Source organism: Hemibagrus wyckioides, linkage group LG01 (genome assembly GCF_019097595.1).
Source record: "Hemibagrus wyckioides isolate EC202008001 linkage group LG01, SWU_Hwy_1.0, whole genome shotgun sequence".
Lineage (NCBI taxonomy): Eukaryota > Metazoa > Chordata > Actinopteri > Siluriformes > Bagridae > Hemibagrus > Hemibagrus wyckioides.
Window position 1 is genome coordinate 22082863 of NC_080710.1, and position 19002 is coordinate 22101864.

Consider the following 19002-nt stretch of genomic DNA (forward strand, 5'->3'; position numbering starts at 1 on the left):
AAAATGGCAGCATTAATTGTCCGGATTTGTAGAGAAGATTGTCTGGCAAGAGACACCAAAAGTTTCCCACTGGAACTTTTTTGATAGGGGGAATGATGTCTGAATTGAACAGTAAATGCATATAATTGTTGGTTGGTCTGTTAAGAAAAGTGATGCACTGAATTGTTCTTATACTTATTTAACTTTTTAAATAATATTTTGTTTTGAATTCATGTAATATTCATTTTTAATAATTTTGTTCTTTGAGGGTGGGTTGAGTATGTTCTCTAGGCTACTAATTTAAGAGGGCCTTGTTTGTTAGAGATTTCAAAGCAAAGCAGTTAAGATGTTTAGCTGAAATGCTTGTCAACTGACAATAAAGTTGTCATTTAGAATTAGAATGAGCATAATTGCAAAGTTATAGTTAAAATCTTTAAAGACACATTGCATTAATTGTACATTGTGTTTTCTCAATAAAAAGGAAATTAAATAAAATGATGTAAAATGTGTGAGTGGCCCCCTTGGTATAAAGGAGAAAAATGCTGGCCCCCATCAATATTCAAGTTTTCCATCCCTGTTTTCATGTATTATATTTTACGACTATGTATTAATTAGTCAGTATGATGAAATTGACAGGAAATGTGTAGAGTTACAAGTGTAATTTCTTATGTACTCTACAGCATTTTCTTTAAATGATTACTTATTATAAAGCAGGTTCTTCATGGAGTTAAGTATTAGATTCTTCTCTCTACGTCTTATTGATTTATGTCCCTGGGTGTTGTCTAACAGAGTGCAGCGATCTGATCTGTTGGTGTCTGAGCACCGATGCAGAAGACAGACCCAGCCTGGAGCAAATAAAGCTTCACCACTGGTTTTACTTACCAGGACTTTGCAGTGTAAATTTACAGGAGACAGGGACCACTGCACTAACCTCCATCTGAAAATTTAAATACATCTCAACTTTTGTACAGAATTATTCCATGCGTTTGATTTCAACTGAATTCTGTTTTTTTCTTTATTTAATTTTCTCATTATTTTTGTGGTTTATTAAATGAACAATAAACTAAAACAGAGTGTGCATTACATTGTTTTTTTTCCATGTCATAGATAAGAGCAAAATGAGAGCATTAATGTTGTTTCTGTAAGAAATGACTTGACATATCAGTCCCAAATATTTGTTAGGAACAGCATTGGACTAATATATATATACATTTTGTGGGTTTAATGATGTAAAAGTTTGCTCTATCTGTCTTAAAAAATTGGAAGTTTTATTTTGATGGGTATTGTATTCTTCAGAGTGATAATGATTGCAGCAGTAATGAAAGGTTGTACGCGCTGATTGTTATGGTTCATCACGGTTTCTAAGGTTTAAAGGCATAAGGTCTGTATATATTTGTTTATCTTTAGTTAATGGGGTCGAGTTTACGGACAAGACTTTTTATGCGTATCTTTATACATTGTTCAGCTCTTACACTGATTTCTGAAGTTATAAAAGATATTTCCACGGTGTTGAATGTGCAATAAAGCTTTCAGAAACATCAGTAAAAGTTTCGGCCATCATTCGGACAGGGTCCGCTACAGTAAGAGCTTCATCTTCGCTGCTTCAGATGCTCGCTGCACGTGCTGACTGACCGTTTCAACGTGACGATGGTCAATGGATTGCAGGACTTCGGAATCGGCGTGATGGTCTACGGAGCTGAGACACGAACAAGAATCTGAAAGCCTGCTCCAGACGGGAACAGAAGGTACAAAAGAAAAGGATATAAAAGGTACAGGTAAAGATCAAAATACATCGGAACTTCAGTGTCATGAACAAGACAGTACAGAGCTCCCTCGACGTTCAGAACATGATCATAAGCCTAAGGAGAAAATGCTTGCTTATTAGAAAGATGAATGCTGTAACCGTCAAGGACATGTTTTCACAGAGATTTGCATTTTTATGTTTCTCTTATAAATTCATGATGAGTTATTTCATTGTTTAAAAATACTTAAATGAGATGTATGATATGATATTTACAAAGTAATAAGTAGAGAACGTGTTTCCTTACAATGTGTAAAGTTAAGGGTTCTTCAAGAAATAGTTACTATTGAAACTAAAAAGGTCACATGTCCAGGTAGGGTGAATTGTGGGATCATTGCATTATGGGTCGAACTAACATGGATGCAGAGAGACACTAATAGTAAACATCCAGAAAAAGAGTTCTTCATCTGCATGGTCTAAGAAGGCGCACACGGAAATTCATATTTTAATTTGTTGCATTTTGTATATAATGTTGTTTTATATCACTTTACAAGAACGATGTTATAAATATTGATGTCATTGGATTTGTTGCACGTGTTCACTTGCATATCAGCGGACATTTACATGAGAAACTTAGAAATGGACTCTGGGAAATGCATATTTGAACAGTGTATACTTTATTTCTTTTAGTTTTCACGGTGTCTGCTGAAAAGAGAGAGAGACAGAAAGACAAATAAACAGCAAAAAAGACCTCTGTATGAAGCGTGGTTATTATTTCATTAGACCATTGCAGCTACAGTGAAAACGTACCGTGACAGCTTCCATTGTGGCACGGTACCGGTCGGATAAGAAGAGAAAACAAGACCGCATCGGAAAGAAGGAGGAAACACGATCGCGTGGGTAGAGAAGGCGTCAGAGAAGAGGCTTGCCGTTTCATAGCTGTCACAGCCGAGGAAAGTACTGCGACCCGATTTGTAGAGGCGGACATTAGCCGTGTAGGCTACCGCCTTGCAAGTATCCTTTCTACAGGCTTCAGAGTACACTGTTTGTTAATCCCAACGTTACTTCAAGCTGAAGAGTCCTGCTCTGCAATTAACAGCAGGTTTGATTGTGCTATCTCTACATCTGGAAAAAGTGATTAATATATTGCTTTAATTGGTTTATCATTACAGGCTAAATGTTGTTTATTTTACCAGTGGTATTGTTGTGAATGGTTCTAAGGGTATTTTTGATCTACAAGTAATAGTAAAGTAACCATGTATTACAGTGTTTTGCTAAAATGTTTACAATGTCAGTCCATGGAGATTAAAATCTCAAACTCATGATGTTGAAAGGGAAAGATTAGAGTCACTCTTGGGGGAAATCCACTCTAAAATACAGTCACTTGAAACAGCAATGATAGAACCTACTGCTGCCACTTCAAAAGGAGATGAACCTCGGAAATCATCACGAGAAAGAAAGTTAACTCCAAAAATGCAGGAGCTTAAGCAGCAAGAGGTTTCTCAAAAAGAGAGTAAGTTCATTAAGTTGTATGAAAGCTGGAAAGAACAAGTTAAAACTACATGTACTAAACTTAAGGGTGAGTGCTCTGATCAAGACTTAAATGACCTGATGGATAGTGTAGAAGAGATGGAAACTCAAGTAAAAAAATGTGCATTATACATATCACTTATAAGATCTCAACTAGCTCTCTCTACTGAGATTAGAAGAAAAATGGATTCCTGTACAGCAGTAATGGCAGATGTGATGGAGCTGATGAAAGTGCGTACGAGTGAAGTGTGGCAAGAGGAATTTGATGCTAATGCAGAAGATGCAAGAATCCGTATGGTGCTTGACAAAGAGTATGCTCAGTCAGTATTTTCGACTATAAGTTCCAAGTCTATTCGTAGTTACCATTCAAGCAGCTCATCAGATTAGCAAAGCATCACTGACAATAGAGCAGAGTGTGCTGCACAGTTGGCAGCAAAGCAAGCAGAGATGAAGATGGAGGAGGCAGTTGCTACTCAAAGGCTAAAACTTAAAAGATTGGAGAATCAAAGAGATCTTCAAGTAATTGAGGCAAAGCTGAAGGCATACTCTGAAGCTGACTCAGGTGAGTTCAATAATGATCGTAGAGCAGCTTGCAGTGAGGTAGCTAATTGTCCTTTAGCATCTTCTAAGGAAATTAAAAAAGAACAAACATGGAAGAACAATAACAAGGAACAGACAAACCATATTGACGGTGAAGCATCAATAGTTCAAGCCTTACATGACACAATGGTTCTCAGCAGACTTCCGGCACCTGAGCCTGCAGTTTTGTCAGGGGACCCACTTAAATTCTTAGAGTGGAGAACAAGTTTCAAGGCATTAATAGAACAGTGATGCACAAATCCTGCTGATAAGTTGTTGTATCTACAAAAATATGTCAGCGGTGAGGCACAATCTGTATTGGAAGGAAGCTTCTACAGAAAGGAAGATGAAGCCTATGATCAAACTTGGGAAGCACTGAATTCTCGGTATGGCCATTCATTTGTAATCCAGCGTGCATTCCGAGAAAAACTGAACAACTGGCCAAAGATTAGCTCGAGAGAGTCAGTTAAATTGAGACAATTCAGTGATTTATTGACTGCCTGTAGCAATGCCATGCCTCAGTTCAAAGGGCTTCAGGTGTTAAATGACTGTGAGGAGCATCAGAAAATGCTTCAAAAACTCCCTGAATGTTTGGTGTCTCGTTGGAATCGGCATGTAACAATGCAGCTGAGACAACTGGAGGAATATCCCACTTTAGAAGAGTTTGCTAATTTTGTGGCAAAAGAAGCAGAAATAGCCTGCCACTTCGAACATGAATTTTCCTGGGGTTTAGATCATTTTTACATCATATTTCATACATCATATATCACTATGCCATATTGTGAAGCATCTGCTGAGATTTTAGTGCTCTTGTGTGGGTCATAATATCTGAGCACTGGCTCTTCTGTAATGATGTGTTTCAGGTTTTGAAAGCATGCCTCCTGCTTGTGAGACCACACCCACTCGTTCTTTTGTTCTAGCAGACATCTGAGTGGAGCAGAACGTGTTGATAGCTGGGGAATGAATTTGGCCAGGTATGATTCAAGGAATCTTCTCGCTTTTTACTTTGTGGCCGTTCCATGTTGACAATTGCTGATGTTTTTTTTTGGGTCTGACTTAATCCCTTCTTCAGACAGGACATCTCCACCGAAAGTTAAGCTCTTAACTACAAACTCACACTTCTCTTTGTTCAATTTAGATTGGACTGTCCTGTTAGCTCCAGAACCTGCTTCAGTCATGCATCATGTTCCTGCTGGTTGGATCCCCACACAAGTATGTCGTCCATCATAGTCTCTACACCTGGTAGATGCTCAAAGATCATGTGAATAGTTTTGTGGTAAACTTCTAGTGCTGAGTGAATGCCATAAAAGAGGTGGAGAAAATTCTTATGTCAAGACATATTCTCAAACCTCCATTTTTCTTGAGCACAATAACAAGTGAGCTCACCCAGTCTGTTGGTTCATCAACTGTCTTTATAACCTTTAGCTTCTCCATGTCAGCTAATTCCTCTTTAAGTTTTCCTCTCAAAACAAGTGGAACATTTCTGCATGCATGTACACCTGGTGTTATTGTGTCATCAACACTTATTTTATGCTTCCCAGGCAGACATCCTGGTCCTTCAAAAACATCTTCATACTCCTGCATGAATGAGGTTTCATTTGTTTCAATCTGTGATGCCACTACAAACACTCAAATCAAGTTTTTATCACGTGCTCAGTCCCAAAATTGGCTGGACATTCTTTTCCACAATCAGCATCTGTGACTTTACCTGCTGTCCCTTGTGTTTAAGAGTCACCAATCAGCTCCCTTTGACAGGGACATTCTCACCAGTGTATCCTGTTACTTTCGTTCTCACTGGGTGTATTTTGCTTTTGATTTTGAGGGTTTTGTAGTCAGACTTAGATTGACTTATTCAGCAGTATCTAATTTCTATCTGTAGGTCCGCTTTATTAATTTTTTTATTTTAAACTCTCCCATACTTGCCAGTCCCTATATCTGACACCATGTTACATTTTAAACACCATGCTGAATGTCTTTTTTACCACTTCATTTTACTTTATTTTACTTTTTATTTTGCATGTGCGCACGCAACATGTCTCTTAGCACAACTTGCCGTTCACCCTCTAAACTGTCCGGGGACACACGCGCACACACAGAACCAAAATTACATGTAATCGTTCATGACATCACAGGGACGTCTATGTGAACTTTTAGCACATAGTTATGCTTGCTCTATATATGGTTCCAGTGCTTCACAAATGAGTGTCTGGGAATCTGATGGAGGAGTCTGAGTTTGGTGGTTGCCAGGAGAACGGTACTGGCCTGACTGCATTGTGCCATGTGGTGGTGTTTTAAAGTTTGGTGGAGGAGACATTATGGTGTGGTGTTGTTTTTCAGAGGTTGGGCTTAGCCCTTTAGTTCCAGTGAAATGAAATCTTAATGCTTCAGCATACCAAGACATTTTGGACAATTTCATGCTCCCAACATTGTGGGAACAGTTTGGGGATGACCCCTTCTTGTTCCAACTTGACTGCGCACCAGTGCACAAAGCAACATCCATGGATGAGTGAGTTTGGTGTTGAGGAACTTGACTGGCCTGCACAGAGTCCTGACCTCGACCCGATAGAACAACTTTGGGATGAATTAGAGTGAAGACTGTGAGTCAGGCCTTCTTATCTAACATCAGTGCATGACCTCACAAAAGCACTTCTACAGGAATGGTAAAAAATTCCCATAAATACACTCCTAAACCTTGTGCCTTCCCAGAAGAGTTGAAGCTGTTATAGCTGCAAAGGGCAGGGCAGCTCCATATTAAAGGCTACAGACTAAGGATGGGATGTCCTTCAATTTCATGGAGCTAAAATTTCGGTAAATTTTCTCGATTTTTATTAAATCCAGTCCTATATTAGAACTTTTTATGGTATCTTTATTAGCCGACAGTATACCATAATAACCCATTAGCCCATTAGCACACTAACCCGTTAGCCCGGCTACCAGTTTTTTTTTTTTTAAAGTTTTTTTTTTACATTTTTCGCACCAATTATCTCCGTTGTACTTAAACACTTCTTAAACACTATGTTGGTTGTGGGTCTGCCTTTGAGTGCAGGTGAGGATTCATTCAAGCTGCACTCTGTGGACTTGGAGAAGCAGATCTGCGACCTATAGGTGAAGCTAGCTCAGCTGTGACAGCGGAAAGCCTCGCTGGAATCATCCTGGACTGACGCTTACCTGTCCCAGGTAAATCCGCAGCATGAAACAAACACTCCCACAACCTCAACTCCGTGTTCTTCTTTGCCCAGGCCCAGCGCACCAAGGACGCGGCCCACCCAGGTTTCGTTCACTCCGGTGCCGGGGTACCATGCAGCCTGGATGCAGCAGCAGCGGAAGACATGAGCCAAGCCCCGGGCGAGGACCTCTCCCCCTCCGCTACCACCAGTTTTCGAGATCTCGACCCGCAAACCCTTCGCTCCCCTCCGTGAGCCGGAGTGCGACGCGGTGATCATAGGAGACTCCATTGTCCGGCACGTCCGTGCAACCGAGGCTAAAGGTAAGGTGCGCACTCGCTGTTTTCCTGGTGCTTGTGTTGTTGATGTTGCTGCACAGGTACCCGTGATCCTGAATAAGAACATCGGAGCTGTGGTTCTCCATGCTGGCACGAACGACATCAGGCTGAGGCAGACGGAGATCCTGAAGAAGGACTTCAGGAGCCTGGTGGAGAAGGTTCACACCACATCGCCCACGATGAGGATCATCATGTCAGGACCACTTCCCACATTCCAGCGAGGAATCGAGAGGTTCAGTTGGCTGTTTGCTTTGAATGAATGGTTACAGTCTTGGTGTCAAGACCAGAAATTACCCTTTGTTGATAATTGGAATATTTTCTGGAAGCGTCCTAGGCTCTACCGTTCTGATGGCCTGCACCCAAGCAGAGTTGGAGCAGCAGTCGTCTCGGACAACATCTCCAGGACACTATGCACCATCTGATGGGTAAGTCATACCTTAGATTACAATTAAAATAGCTACTGTTCAACTCACCAGATTGATACAAATGCACACACAGCTCGTCCTATAGAAACTGTGTCTGTTCCCCGAATAGTGAGCTCAATGGATATATTCATTAATAGCTTTCGAAATAATCTAATCACAATTAAACCTGACAAAGGCCAAATAAGTAAAGAAAAACAATTTCTAAAGTTTTGGCTTCTCAACATTAGATCCCTTGCACCGAAAGCAATTACTGTCAAAGAAATGATCTCAGATTATAGTTTCGATACACTCTGTCTCACGGAAACCTGGCTTAGACCAAATGAATACATTGGTCTGAATGAGTCTACTCCATCAGGATATTCCTATAAGCATGAGCCCCCTCAGACTGGTCATGGTGGTTGCAACCATCTATAACAATTCTCTTACCGTTACTCAGAAAATAGGACCCAGGTTTAGCTCATTTGAAGTGCTTATCCTTAATGTTGCACTCACTGACATACATAAAAAATCCCTACTATATCTTGCTCTGCCCACCATATATAGACCCCAGGGGCCCTACACTGATTTTCTTAGAGTTTGCACACTTACTCTCAGATCTTTTGATCAGTTTTGACAAAGTGTTAATTGTATGAGACTTTAACATTTATGTAGACGATGCTAATGATGCTTTAGGACTCACATTTATAGATTTACTAAATTCTTTTGGGGTTAAACAAACATTAATAGACCAACGGGCACAAAGAGCTATTTAAACTCATCACCACGGCTAAATCAACAACGTATTTGTTAGATCCAATTCCAACTAGATTGCAGAAAGAAGTAATACATGCAGCTGGAGAGCCTCTTAATATTATTAATTCCTCGTTATATCTAGGTCATGTCCTAAAATCTCTCAAGTTAGCAGTTATTAAGCCTCTTCTTAAGAAACCTAAACTAGACCCTAATGAACTATCAAATTACAGACCTATTTCAAACCTTCCGTTTATATCAAAAATATTAGAAAAAGTGGTGTCGGCTCAATTATGCTCCTTCTTACAGGAAAACAATATCCTTGAAGAATTTCAGTTAGGTTTCAGGCTCCATCATAGTACAGAAACTGCACTAGTTAAAATCACAAATGACTTGCTTTTAGCTTCGGAACAGGGGTGCATCTCCATATTAGTCCTGCTTGATCTTAGTGCTGCGTTTGACATAACATTCTCGTAGATCGCTTACAAAATCACATAGGTTTGCAGGGACAGTCATTAAAATGGTTTAGATCCTACCTGTCTGATCGATCCCATTTTGTAGATTTAAATGGAGAACTGTCCAGTGTAGTGCCAGTGAAATACGGGGTCCCACAAGGATCAGTTTTAGAACCTCTGCTTTTCTCGGTATACATGCTTCCATTGGGTAACATCACTAGAAGGCATGGGGTTAGTTTCCATTGTTATGCAGATGATACCCAGTTATATATCTCATCAAAACCAGATGAACTATCTAATTTGTCTAGAATTAACTGAGTGTGTTAAAGATATTAAAGATTGGATGACCGATAATTTTCTAGTACTAAATTCTGATGAGACAGAGATATTACTTATTGGTTCAAAAATCAGTACACAAAAGCTCTCGCAATTCAGCTTGCATTTAGAAGGATGTACTATTACTACTAGCTCAACAGTGAAAGACCTGGGTGTAATATTAGACAGCAACTTGTCCTTTGAAAATCATATTTCTAAATATTACAAAAACAGCCTTCTTCCATCTTAGAAATGTTGCCAAGCTTAGGAACGTTTTATCTGTATCTGATGCAGAAAAGCTAGTTCATGCATTCATGACCTCCAGACTGGACTGTTGTAATGCATTACTAGGTGGTTGTCCTGCATCTTCAATAAACAAGCTACAGTTAGTCCAAAATGTAGCCGCCAGAGTTCTTACCAGGTCAAGAAAATATGATCATATAACCCCAATATTATCATCCCCGCACCGGCTACCTGTTAAGTTTAGAATTGACTATAAACTATCACTATTTACATTCAAGGCTTTAAATGGTTTAGCTCCCACTTATCTAGCCAGTCTTCTAACACGTTACAATCCACCACACTCTTTAAGATCACAAAACTCTGGACTTCTGGTAGTTCCCACAATATCAAAGTCTACAAAAGGGGGTAGAGCGTTTTCGTATTTAGCTCCTAAACTTTGGAATAGTCTTCCTGACAGTGTGCGGGGCTCAGACACAGTCTCCCAGTTCAAACGTAGACTAAAGACTTATCTCTTTAGCTGGCATGCATTTAATACATCCCATAACCTTGTACTCCAGTACATCTGATTAAATGCATATTATCATCTAGTGCTGCTAATATTATGAACAGCAGCTATGCTAATTACTTTCCACTTGTTTCCTTTCTTCTACCCATCCTGAGGCATATAGAGATTGTGCCAGCTCCAGTGGCATCCAGAGATGGACCAGCTCCAGCCGGGTTCCGCTTTGAGGATTGGGTTATTCAAAGCAACGCTGCCAAAATTATGTGGACGACAACAACCTCCTTATTAATTTACATAACATTCTACACATGCTGTATCTGCGTCACACGATTGACTATACATAAATGCACAAAGGACATTGTTCATATCACACTCTCCGGTGTTTAGAATAATTTATAACAACACTCTCTGCTGTCACCCAAATGAGGATGGGTTCCCTTTTGAGTCTGGTTCCTCTCAAGGTTTCTTCTTCATACCATCAAAGGGAGTTTTTCCTTGCCACAGTCGCCTCAGTCACCTCAGGCTTGCTCACTTGGGATAACATCTAGGACTGTTTGTCTGTTCATATGTTTGTTGTTTCTTATGTAAGGCTGCTTTGAGACAATGCTCTTTGTTGAAAAGCGCTATACAAATAAAATTGAATTGAATGCGCATGTAAAGACAGACGTCCCAAAACTTTTGGCTATTAAGTGTATATTACCTTTTGCACTTGTAAGTAAATTACAGTGTTTTCTGTAAGTCAACCTTTAGTGACGTAACAATCACATTGGACGAAGGCGTATTTGGAAGGACAACTGCTGGGTGCTGGAGGATTGGCTGTGTTTTTGCTGGGACACGCAAAGAAGACGGATTGCCAGTAAGTCTTTCCATTTCTGTTTTTACTCAAGCCTTTGACCAGTTTTCTACATAATCAGAAGTAAAGTTGATCAGTGCTTCTAATGGACAGAAGGTAAGCAATTACGTCTTAACAAATTTTAATCTTCTAAGCCTAATTTGCACTCAAATTAGAGAAAAACATTATAACAATATTAAAACTGAACTCAGGAATGGCAGTGTTCACTAGTAGGCACTAGTAGTTCCTTTTGAAGGAGGCTGATTGTTATATGTCTCTTAACCTCCCTTTACTTTGACATCTTTTGCTGCTACTGTACATTTGACATCATGGATCACTGTAGCATTGTGGGATTGGCAGTAAAGTTGCAAAGCTGTTATTTAAAAGCAGTAACTACTGCTCTTTCATGCATAAAATTAAAATGATGTAACCTCACAAGCCAGATGAGTCTGAAGAGCTCTTTTAGTTACTTTATGTATGCAAATGATTTCATTTAATTACTCATAACACATTTATCTTTCCTCAGATTGCAATCAAGTACGTCTCCAAAAAGATGCCTTATGAAAAACTGCAGCTTGTAAGTTTCTTTATCATGATGTACATCTTACCTAAAAATCAGATTTCTAAGAAGACCTTGATAAGTAGTATTACAAAGGATGGCATTATAATGTGTGGCACTCATTCTTTCCTTTTTGTACCATACCACAGACAGGATATGGATGGCTGCTTTGACGATCCTTGCAAACACAGAACCTTGCTCAAAAATCCTGAAGATTCTGGACTTGTACGAAGAGGCAAAATGATACGTTTTCGTCCAGGAACAGCCTGAACCATGTGTGGACTTCGAGGAATTCTCCGGCCAGCAAGGTGGATGTTTGACTGAGGTCGTGGCTCGCCATGTTATGCTTCAGCTGATGGAGGCTCTGAAGCATTGTAAGAGCCAGGGGATACTGCATCATGATGTCAGAAAACATTCTGATTCAGACAGGCACGTGGCAAGTCAAGCTGTTTGACTTGAAAGAGACCTCGTCAAATACGAGGAGCATTATGCAGAGCATTATGTGGAAGTAACCTCCAAATGACCTTGCCTTGTTCTACATTGAATCACACATGACTAAATGCACTAATACTTTGAATTTTGAATATAATGTTTCATTTCTAATATTGTAAGACTGTTATGATCTAGCTGTGCTAATGTATAATTGAGAGCATGAGCTTCAGGCAGAATTACAGTTGAACATGCAAAATTAATCTGCTTTTGTTAAATTTGTTTCTCAGCAAGGACTTGTCATAATCACTTTTTCAGAACTGACACTGAAAAGGGAAATTATAGTTTTTGGATTTAGGGTTTCTAGCGTTTATAATCAATGAGAAAGAGATTAGAAATAGAAATGAGATTGTATTGTGAATTTATTTTTGAATAACCACAGACCCGAGGAACTACTGTACAATGTCTGTTTAAACATTGCCTCTCAGTCCGATGTAGACATTATGGCAATAATGTTAAGCTCCAACTCTTCTGCATTCATGCATCTCCTGAACATCTCCCGATCAGCTACCGGTGTATTCCCTCGGCCGAGGTGGAGGGTCAGCGCGCACACAGGAGCAGCAGTGGAGTGAAGTTCTGTGTTGTGTCCGATCTTCAGTCAAGAGGAGCTGAACATGCCTTAGAGATCTTGTACTTCTTGGATTCTATCACAAGTCAAAGTCTGCTGTTGCGTGGACCATCTGTCTGGCATTAAACTGACACCAAAACCAGCACATGTTTATAATTATACGAGTTGCCTGTTTTCTGGCTTGATCTGAAATTTTTACATCACTTAAGTGTGTGGTGGTGTATTCATCAAGTGCAAATGACAAAGAAATTTCAAGAAAATTTTCATGATGTACCTAGTAGTGTTCTTTTTTCATTTTCCACTGTTTCCTTCACCTGTCTGTCTTGTCATTGAGAACTTTGAAAGGGCTCAAAGTTGAATGTAATCCACATTACATTAATGTGAATGTAAACCACATTACATCAAAGTTGAATCCACATTCATACTAATTTTCAGGATCAAATAAATATATGTATATATTACATTGTTTACAACCTGTGTCTTGTGTTGTGTACCACACAAATGGGCAGATTGGTGCAGTTAGTGGACACTAATAACTGCTTAATATTTTAACATGGTTTAAAGGGTTAACATAAGTTAAGTTGTCTTTGTCACATTTACATTACTGCACAGTGAAATTCATTCTTTGCATATCCCATCCTTGGGGGTTGAACCCAGATCTTCTGGTCAACGACTCAGAGCCTTAACCTTAATTGTGATCTGGATCCTAGCACAAACACACTGACTAATCAAAACAGTAATACATCCATGTAGCTAACATGACAACATTTCTGAGAAACTGAATCTTTTTATTTATTTAATGTTGAATGTTAGACAGTTAGCTAAAACGAGCCACCATGACAAGACTTTTTTTTCTCTCCCCCCATACCCCCCCCCACCCCACCCCCCCCCATACCCAACCCCCCCCCCCCCCCGCACTCCCCCCAAAACGTTCTAAAATTCAAATTTTAAAAATACACGAGTGGTGCGGCGTTAGAAACAGATACAACTACAGGAGAAAAACCGGAGAGATTCACCATCATAACAAGTGAGTATTGGATACAACTACAAGAGAAATACCGGAGAGATTCACCATCATAACAAGTGAGTATTGGATACAACATCAGAAGAAATACCGGAGAGATTCACCATCAGAAGAAATACCGGAGAGATTCATCATCAGAAGAAATACCGGAGAGATTCACCATCAGAAGAAATACCGGAGAGATTCACCATCAGAAGAAATACCGGAGAGATTCACCATCAGAAGAAATACCGGATTGATTCACCATCATAAGAAGTGAGTATCGGCAATTGATACCGAGAATAAAGCGACACCTGCTGGGATGTTTCTGAACGGCTATAAAAGTGCATCTTCACCGGCTGTGATGGGAACCGTGTCCACGGCAGTGGGCTCACAGCGGACTCCCACAGGTAAGTGTTTTTATTCACACTCTGTTATCAAAATGTAGTAATATATTATATAGTTGTATTGTTAGTACCCTGTCTGAAAGGTAATTTGAATGGAAAAGGGTTTTAATTTTAGTATTTTAACGTGTATATACACCAGAGGGCGCCAACACGGCGCTAGCGAGCTAACAGTCGCTCACTTCTGAAGTTTGGATCATTTTACTGAATCGGATCTTTGAATCTCTTTTCGAGTCATTTCGTTCATTTCATTCATTTCAGCGGAATATAACTGCAATGTTACGTGTTAGCCGCAAACATTGATCACTAAGAAAAAAAGGAAGGAAAATAACTTTAAATCAATGTGTAAGGAGAAGATGAGTTTAGCTATATAAGTATACACACAGCAAGAGGAGGGAGGAATAACATCACATCTTAGTTCAGATGATAACAAGGATTTAAAAAAGGGTTGAGAAATATTTTTAGTTCATATTTTTGTTGCATAAAATGATTTTTTTTCATATTGATGCATACTACAATCAAAATGTTCATGATATTCTAAGCACATCTTATAAGATAGTATCTTTTTAGATTATATGACACTGGGAGGATGGTACACAGTGACAGAAAATGTCTTGCTTTAGCAATATTCACCATAAATAATTGTCTGTGGAATATATTTTAATGGAAACGGACTCTGAAACTAAATCTATTAGTTTATATGTTCAAAGTTGTCCTGAAGAAGTAATTCTCTTCCTATGTTTAACGTTAAACATCACCCAACGCAGTGAACTAAAAGTGTTCTTTTGTGTCACCGTTTCAACCCCCAGCTAAGCCGTTAAAGAACACTCATCGTCACCATAAAATCCCAAGGTGTGCCCAAAGGACCATTCAGAAAAGAAAGCGCTTGTTCTCGGGGCAGGCTGCAAACCCTTCGGAGCATCGGGGGTGTAAGGAGACAGACCAGCCCAGTAACCTGGCAGATACAACCGAGCCTCTGCAGAAGAGACCAAGAACAGAGAGAAGTCCAGAGGAACCTGCTAACCAACCTATTATACGTCTTTCCAAATGTAAGGCAGAACTCATAGGTGAAATGCATAAAAAGTGGGCTGAGTTACATGAATAAGAGACTTATAATTGGATGTTTTTTGCAGCACATTGGACGAAGGTGTATTTGGAAGGAGAACTGCTGGGTGCAGGAGGATTTGGTTGTGTGTTTGCTGGGATACGGAAAGAAGACGGATTGCCAGTAAGTCTTTCCATTTCTGTTTTTACTCTAGCCTTTGACCATTTGACCTTTGACACAATCAGAAGTAAAGTTGATCAGTGCTCCTAATGTTCAGAAGGTAATCAATAACTTAACAAATTTTAATCTTCTAAGCTTAATTTGCAGTCAATTGCTGCCAGGTATTAGTCATAATCTTAAATATTAAAACTGAACTCAGGAATGTGTTCACTGGTAGGTGACTGTGCCTTTTGAAGGACGCTGATTGTTATACGTCTCTTGACCTCCCTTTATTCTGACATATTTTACTGCTAATCTTGACATGGATCACTGTAGAATTGTGAGATTGGCAATAAAATTGCAAAGCTCTTATTCAAAAGCAGTAATTACTGCTCTTTCATGCATGTCTAAAATTATATAACCTCACAAGCCAAATGTGTCTGAAGACCTCTTTTAGTTACTTCATGTATGTAAATGATTTCATTTAATTGTACATAACACATTCATCTTTCCTCAGGTTGCAATCAAGTTTGTCTCCAAGACAATGCCCTATGAAAAACTGCAGCTTGTAAGTTTCTTTATCATAATATACATCCTACCTATTACTATAACCTAGCACACATACTAAAAATCAGATTTCTACAAAGATAGTATTACAAAGGATGGCGTTATAGCGTGTGGCACTTATTCTTTCCTTTTTGTCCCATACTACAGACAGGATATGGATGGCTCCCCACTGAGATAGCGCTGATGGTCCTTGCAAACTTCAAACCTTGCTCAAGAATCCTCAAGATTCTGGACTGGTTCGAAGAGCCAAAACACTATGTTGTCATTCTGGAACGGCCTGAACCATGTCTGGACCTCCATGAATTCTCCAGCAAGCAAGGTGGATGTTTGACTGAGGTCGTGGCTCGCCATGTGATGTTTCAGCTGATGGAGGCGCTGACACATTGTAAGAGCCAGGGGATACTGCACCGTGATGTCAAGCCAGAAAACATCCTTATTCAGACAGGCACATGGCAGGTCAAGCTGTTTGACTTCGGTTGCGGAGACCTCGTCAAAGACTATTACAATGACTTCGCAGGTGTCTGATTTGAGACCATGAGTTCTTGGTGGCAGCAAGTACTGTGACTCTTTTTCTAAATCTAAAGTATCTTTGTTAACAGGCACATCTGAATATGCCCCTCCTGAGTGGTTCATCCAGGGGCAGTATCGGGCAGACCCAGCTACCGTCTGGTCTGTGGGAGTGACACTGTACAGGCTGGTGTGTGGCTGTCTGCCTTTCAGGACCACTGAGGAAACAAAAATTGGCTATTTGTTCTTCCCTGAAAGTCTGTCTCAAGGCAAGAAAGTAGAAAGACTGATAAGCTATGGACTAATTAATAGCAGACTGAACTATACCTTATACACAGACTTGAGCAGAGAAAGAAGTGTTCATTTATTTTAATGTATTATATTTTATGACTATGTATTAATTAGTCAATATGATAAAATTGACAGGAAATGTGTAGAGTTACAAGTGTGAGGAATTTCTAATGTACTCTACAGCATTTTCGTTAAAGGATTATTTATAATAAAGCAGGTTCTTTACGGGGTTAAGTATTAGATTCTTCTTTCTATGTCTTATTGATTCATGTACCTGGGTATTGTGTAACAGAGTGCAGCGATCTGATCCGTTGGTGTCTGAGACCCAATGAAGAAGACAGACCCAGCCTGGAGGAAATAGAGTTTCACCAATGGTTTTACTAACCAGATTTCTGAAGGGCCAGTGTACAGGAGACAGGGACCACTGCACTAACCTCCTCTTAAAAAATTGTAATATATCTGAACTTTTGTTAAGAATTGTACAGAACTTTTGTACAGAATTTCTAATTAATTATATAACTGTAAATACATCTGTATATAATTAGTTTTTTAATTTTTCATTATCTCATTATTTTTGTGCTTTTTTTAATAAAAGAATATTTTTTGTTATCATGGATAAGTGTGTAGGAAGGTCAGGGCAAAATGAGAGCATTACTATTGCTTCCGTAAGAAATGACTTGATATGTCACTCCCAAATATTTGTTAGAAACAGCAAAAATGAAAAATAAAAACAAACATGACATGATTGCTGGTGGTGCACAGTATATAATTAGCTTGTTTCTTTTCCTGTTACTTTAGCTTTCTTTGCAGAGCAGACAATCCTGCACACTAACAAAGATTTCCCAACCAATCCTTCCTCCACAATTTCTTCAGTTCACATAAAGGATTTCTTTCTATTTAAAACATTTTTTATGAAAGAAATTTTTCATCTATTTTTCATCTATTAACCATCTAACTGTACAGGGGTAATTACTTTCCAACATTCATTATCATGGCTGTGATTGGCATAATGCACCAGAATTTTTATAAAGAAATGTTCATCTGAGAGAGTATCTTTGTTTATGAAATAAACCAGGGAAAGAAATTGTCTTTCATCCGCAGCAGTGGTTTAATGTGATTGTTAAGGAATTTTGGTGTTCCTGAGCTCACCATTGCATTTTTCTTTCTTTGTACCAAACCGATGATTTGGCCGCAACTAATCTCCATCATGGGTTTGTTTTAATTTTTCAGCCTAATAATGGCTGGCTTCACTGGCAGTGATGGCTTTTTGGACTTCATATTGAGAATTACCCTCAACAGATTCCAAATGCAAAAGCCACACTCTAGACCTTTTCATCTGCTCACTTCTAAGTGAAATAATGAGAGAATAACACACACATTGTCCTGCAACAGCTTCCTATACTGTTAACCTGAATTGGATAAGAATGATTTTGTCACAGATTGCTTTTCTTACATTCTCCAGTGGGTATAATTGGAGCAGACCCAGTATCGCTCATTTACCCAGGATCTCCCAAAATCCTTTAAGAAGAGATCACCAGCCTCAAAATAAAAGTCCCACACAGTGACGATACAAAATCTTATTTTTAAAATAAACAATCACCAGAGAAATAGATAAAATCAAATAAATATGAAATCACTGCCAAAGTAATTAAGAAAAAGGAACACAAAACACAATACACAAATGCACACCAACTTTTGTGGGTGCCACACTTTCAAAATAAAGCTGAAAGCCTGCACCTTTTTTTCATATTCATTACTTAACTGTAACTCCTATACTCTGTGGTAGACTGCAGTTCTTCTTTCTTTTTACACAGTGATTTTCGACAAGAATAATAAAAGTTAGCAACACAGTCCAATTAGCATTAAGCTATAGTTCACTCTATACTACTATATACTTTATACTTCACTATAGTTAACTACACCAGTTTTTATGCTGTATGTTAATAGGGGAACACACCATTTGGCCTAGTGACACTGCTGGGGTTTGTTCTCAGAGTCAGATCACTGGCTGAAATACCAGAGCAACCTGTTGATGAAGGTCACATCAAACTGTGTGCTTGTGTTGCAAGGATGACACGGAAACTGTCCCAAGATCTCCATGTTAACCTTTGGTGTTCCCTTTAATCTAAAAAGATGGAGTTTTAACAATCTTAAAGATAAATCTGAAGTGCATTGCTCATACAGAGGCTTGACATGATGGGAACAGAATAGCATGCTGCTAACATATAAACAAAGGAATAATAGAGAAGTTGGAGGCGCTGTGCTGTGCAGGACGTGCTGCCAGGAACAAGCTGTGCACAAGTGCTCACTCCTCAGGAGACACAAAAGGTACTATGTCCTTTCTGCAGCACTTGATCATTAAAAATGAATAGTGCGCCTACTTTTTTTTACAGTATATTATGTTATGTATACGATATGTCATGATCATTGTCTTTTCCCTGTGAGTAGAGTTGCCAGAATTATGGAATTTGAATGGAATTCAAATTCATTTTTGAAAGGTCTTGTCAATCTGTTTCTGTTATATGAATTAACTAATACAAGCATACAGGAACCAGGACCTGCAAATAACTGCTTGAAA

The 19002-nt window shown here is 39.1% G+C and overlaps 1 protein-coding gene and 1 long non-coding RNA gene across 3 annotated transcripts; both read left to right on the forward strand.

Annotated features, from left to right (window-relative positions):
- The first annotated feature begins 2271 nt into the window (after nucleotides 1–2271).
- LOC131347446 (uncharacterized) lies at nucleotides 2272–7061 on the forward strand. Of its 2 annotated transcripts, XR_009203772.1 has the most exons (5): nucleotides 2272–2822; nucleotides 4693–4803; nucleotides 4968–5041; nucleotides 5371–6637; nucleotides 6876–7061. It is a non-coding gene; the product is annotated as an uncharacterized LOC131347446 (long non-coding RNA). The 2 variants fall into 2 exon arrangements; XR_009203781.1 differs by lacking the exon at nucleotides 5371–6637.
- Nucleotides 7062–14975: 7914 nt separating this feature from the next.
- On the forward strand, nucleotides 14976–17483 carry LOC131351799 (serine/threonine-protein kinase pim-1-like). Its single transcript, XM_058387387.1, has 4 exons — nucleotides 14976–15083; nucleotides 15577–15627; nucleotides 15774–16143; nucleotides 16226–17483. Exons 1-4 carry the CDS (start codon nucleotides 14976–14978, stop codon nucleotides 16504–16506), a joined length of 810 nt encoding a protein of 269 aa, XP_058243370.1. The 3' UTR covers nucleotides 16507–17483.
- Nucleotides 17484–19002: the final 1519 nt, after the last annotated feature.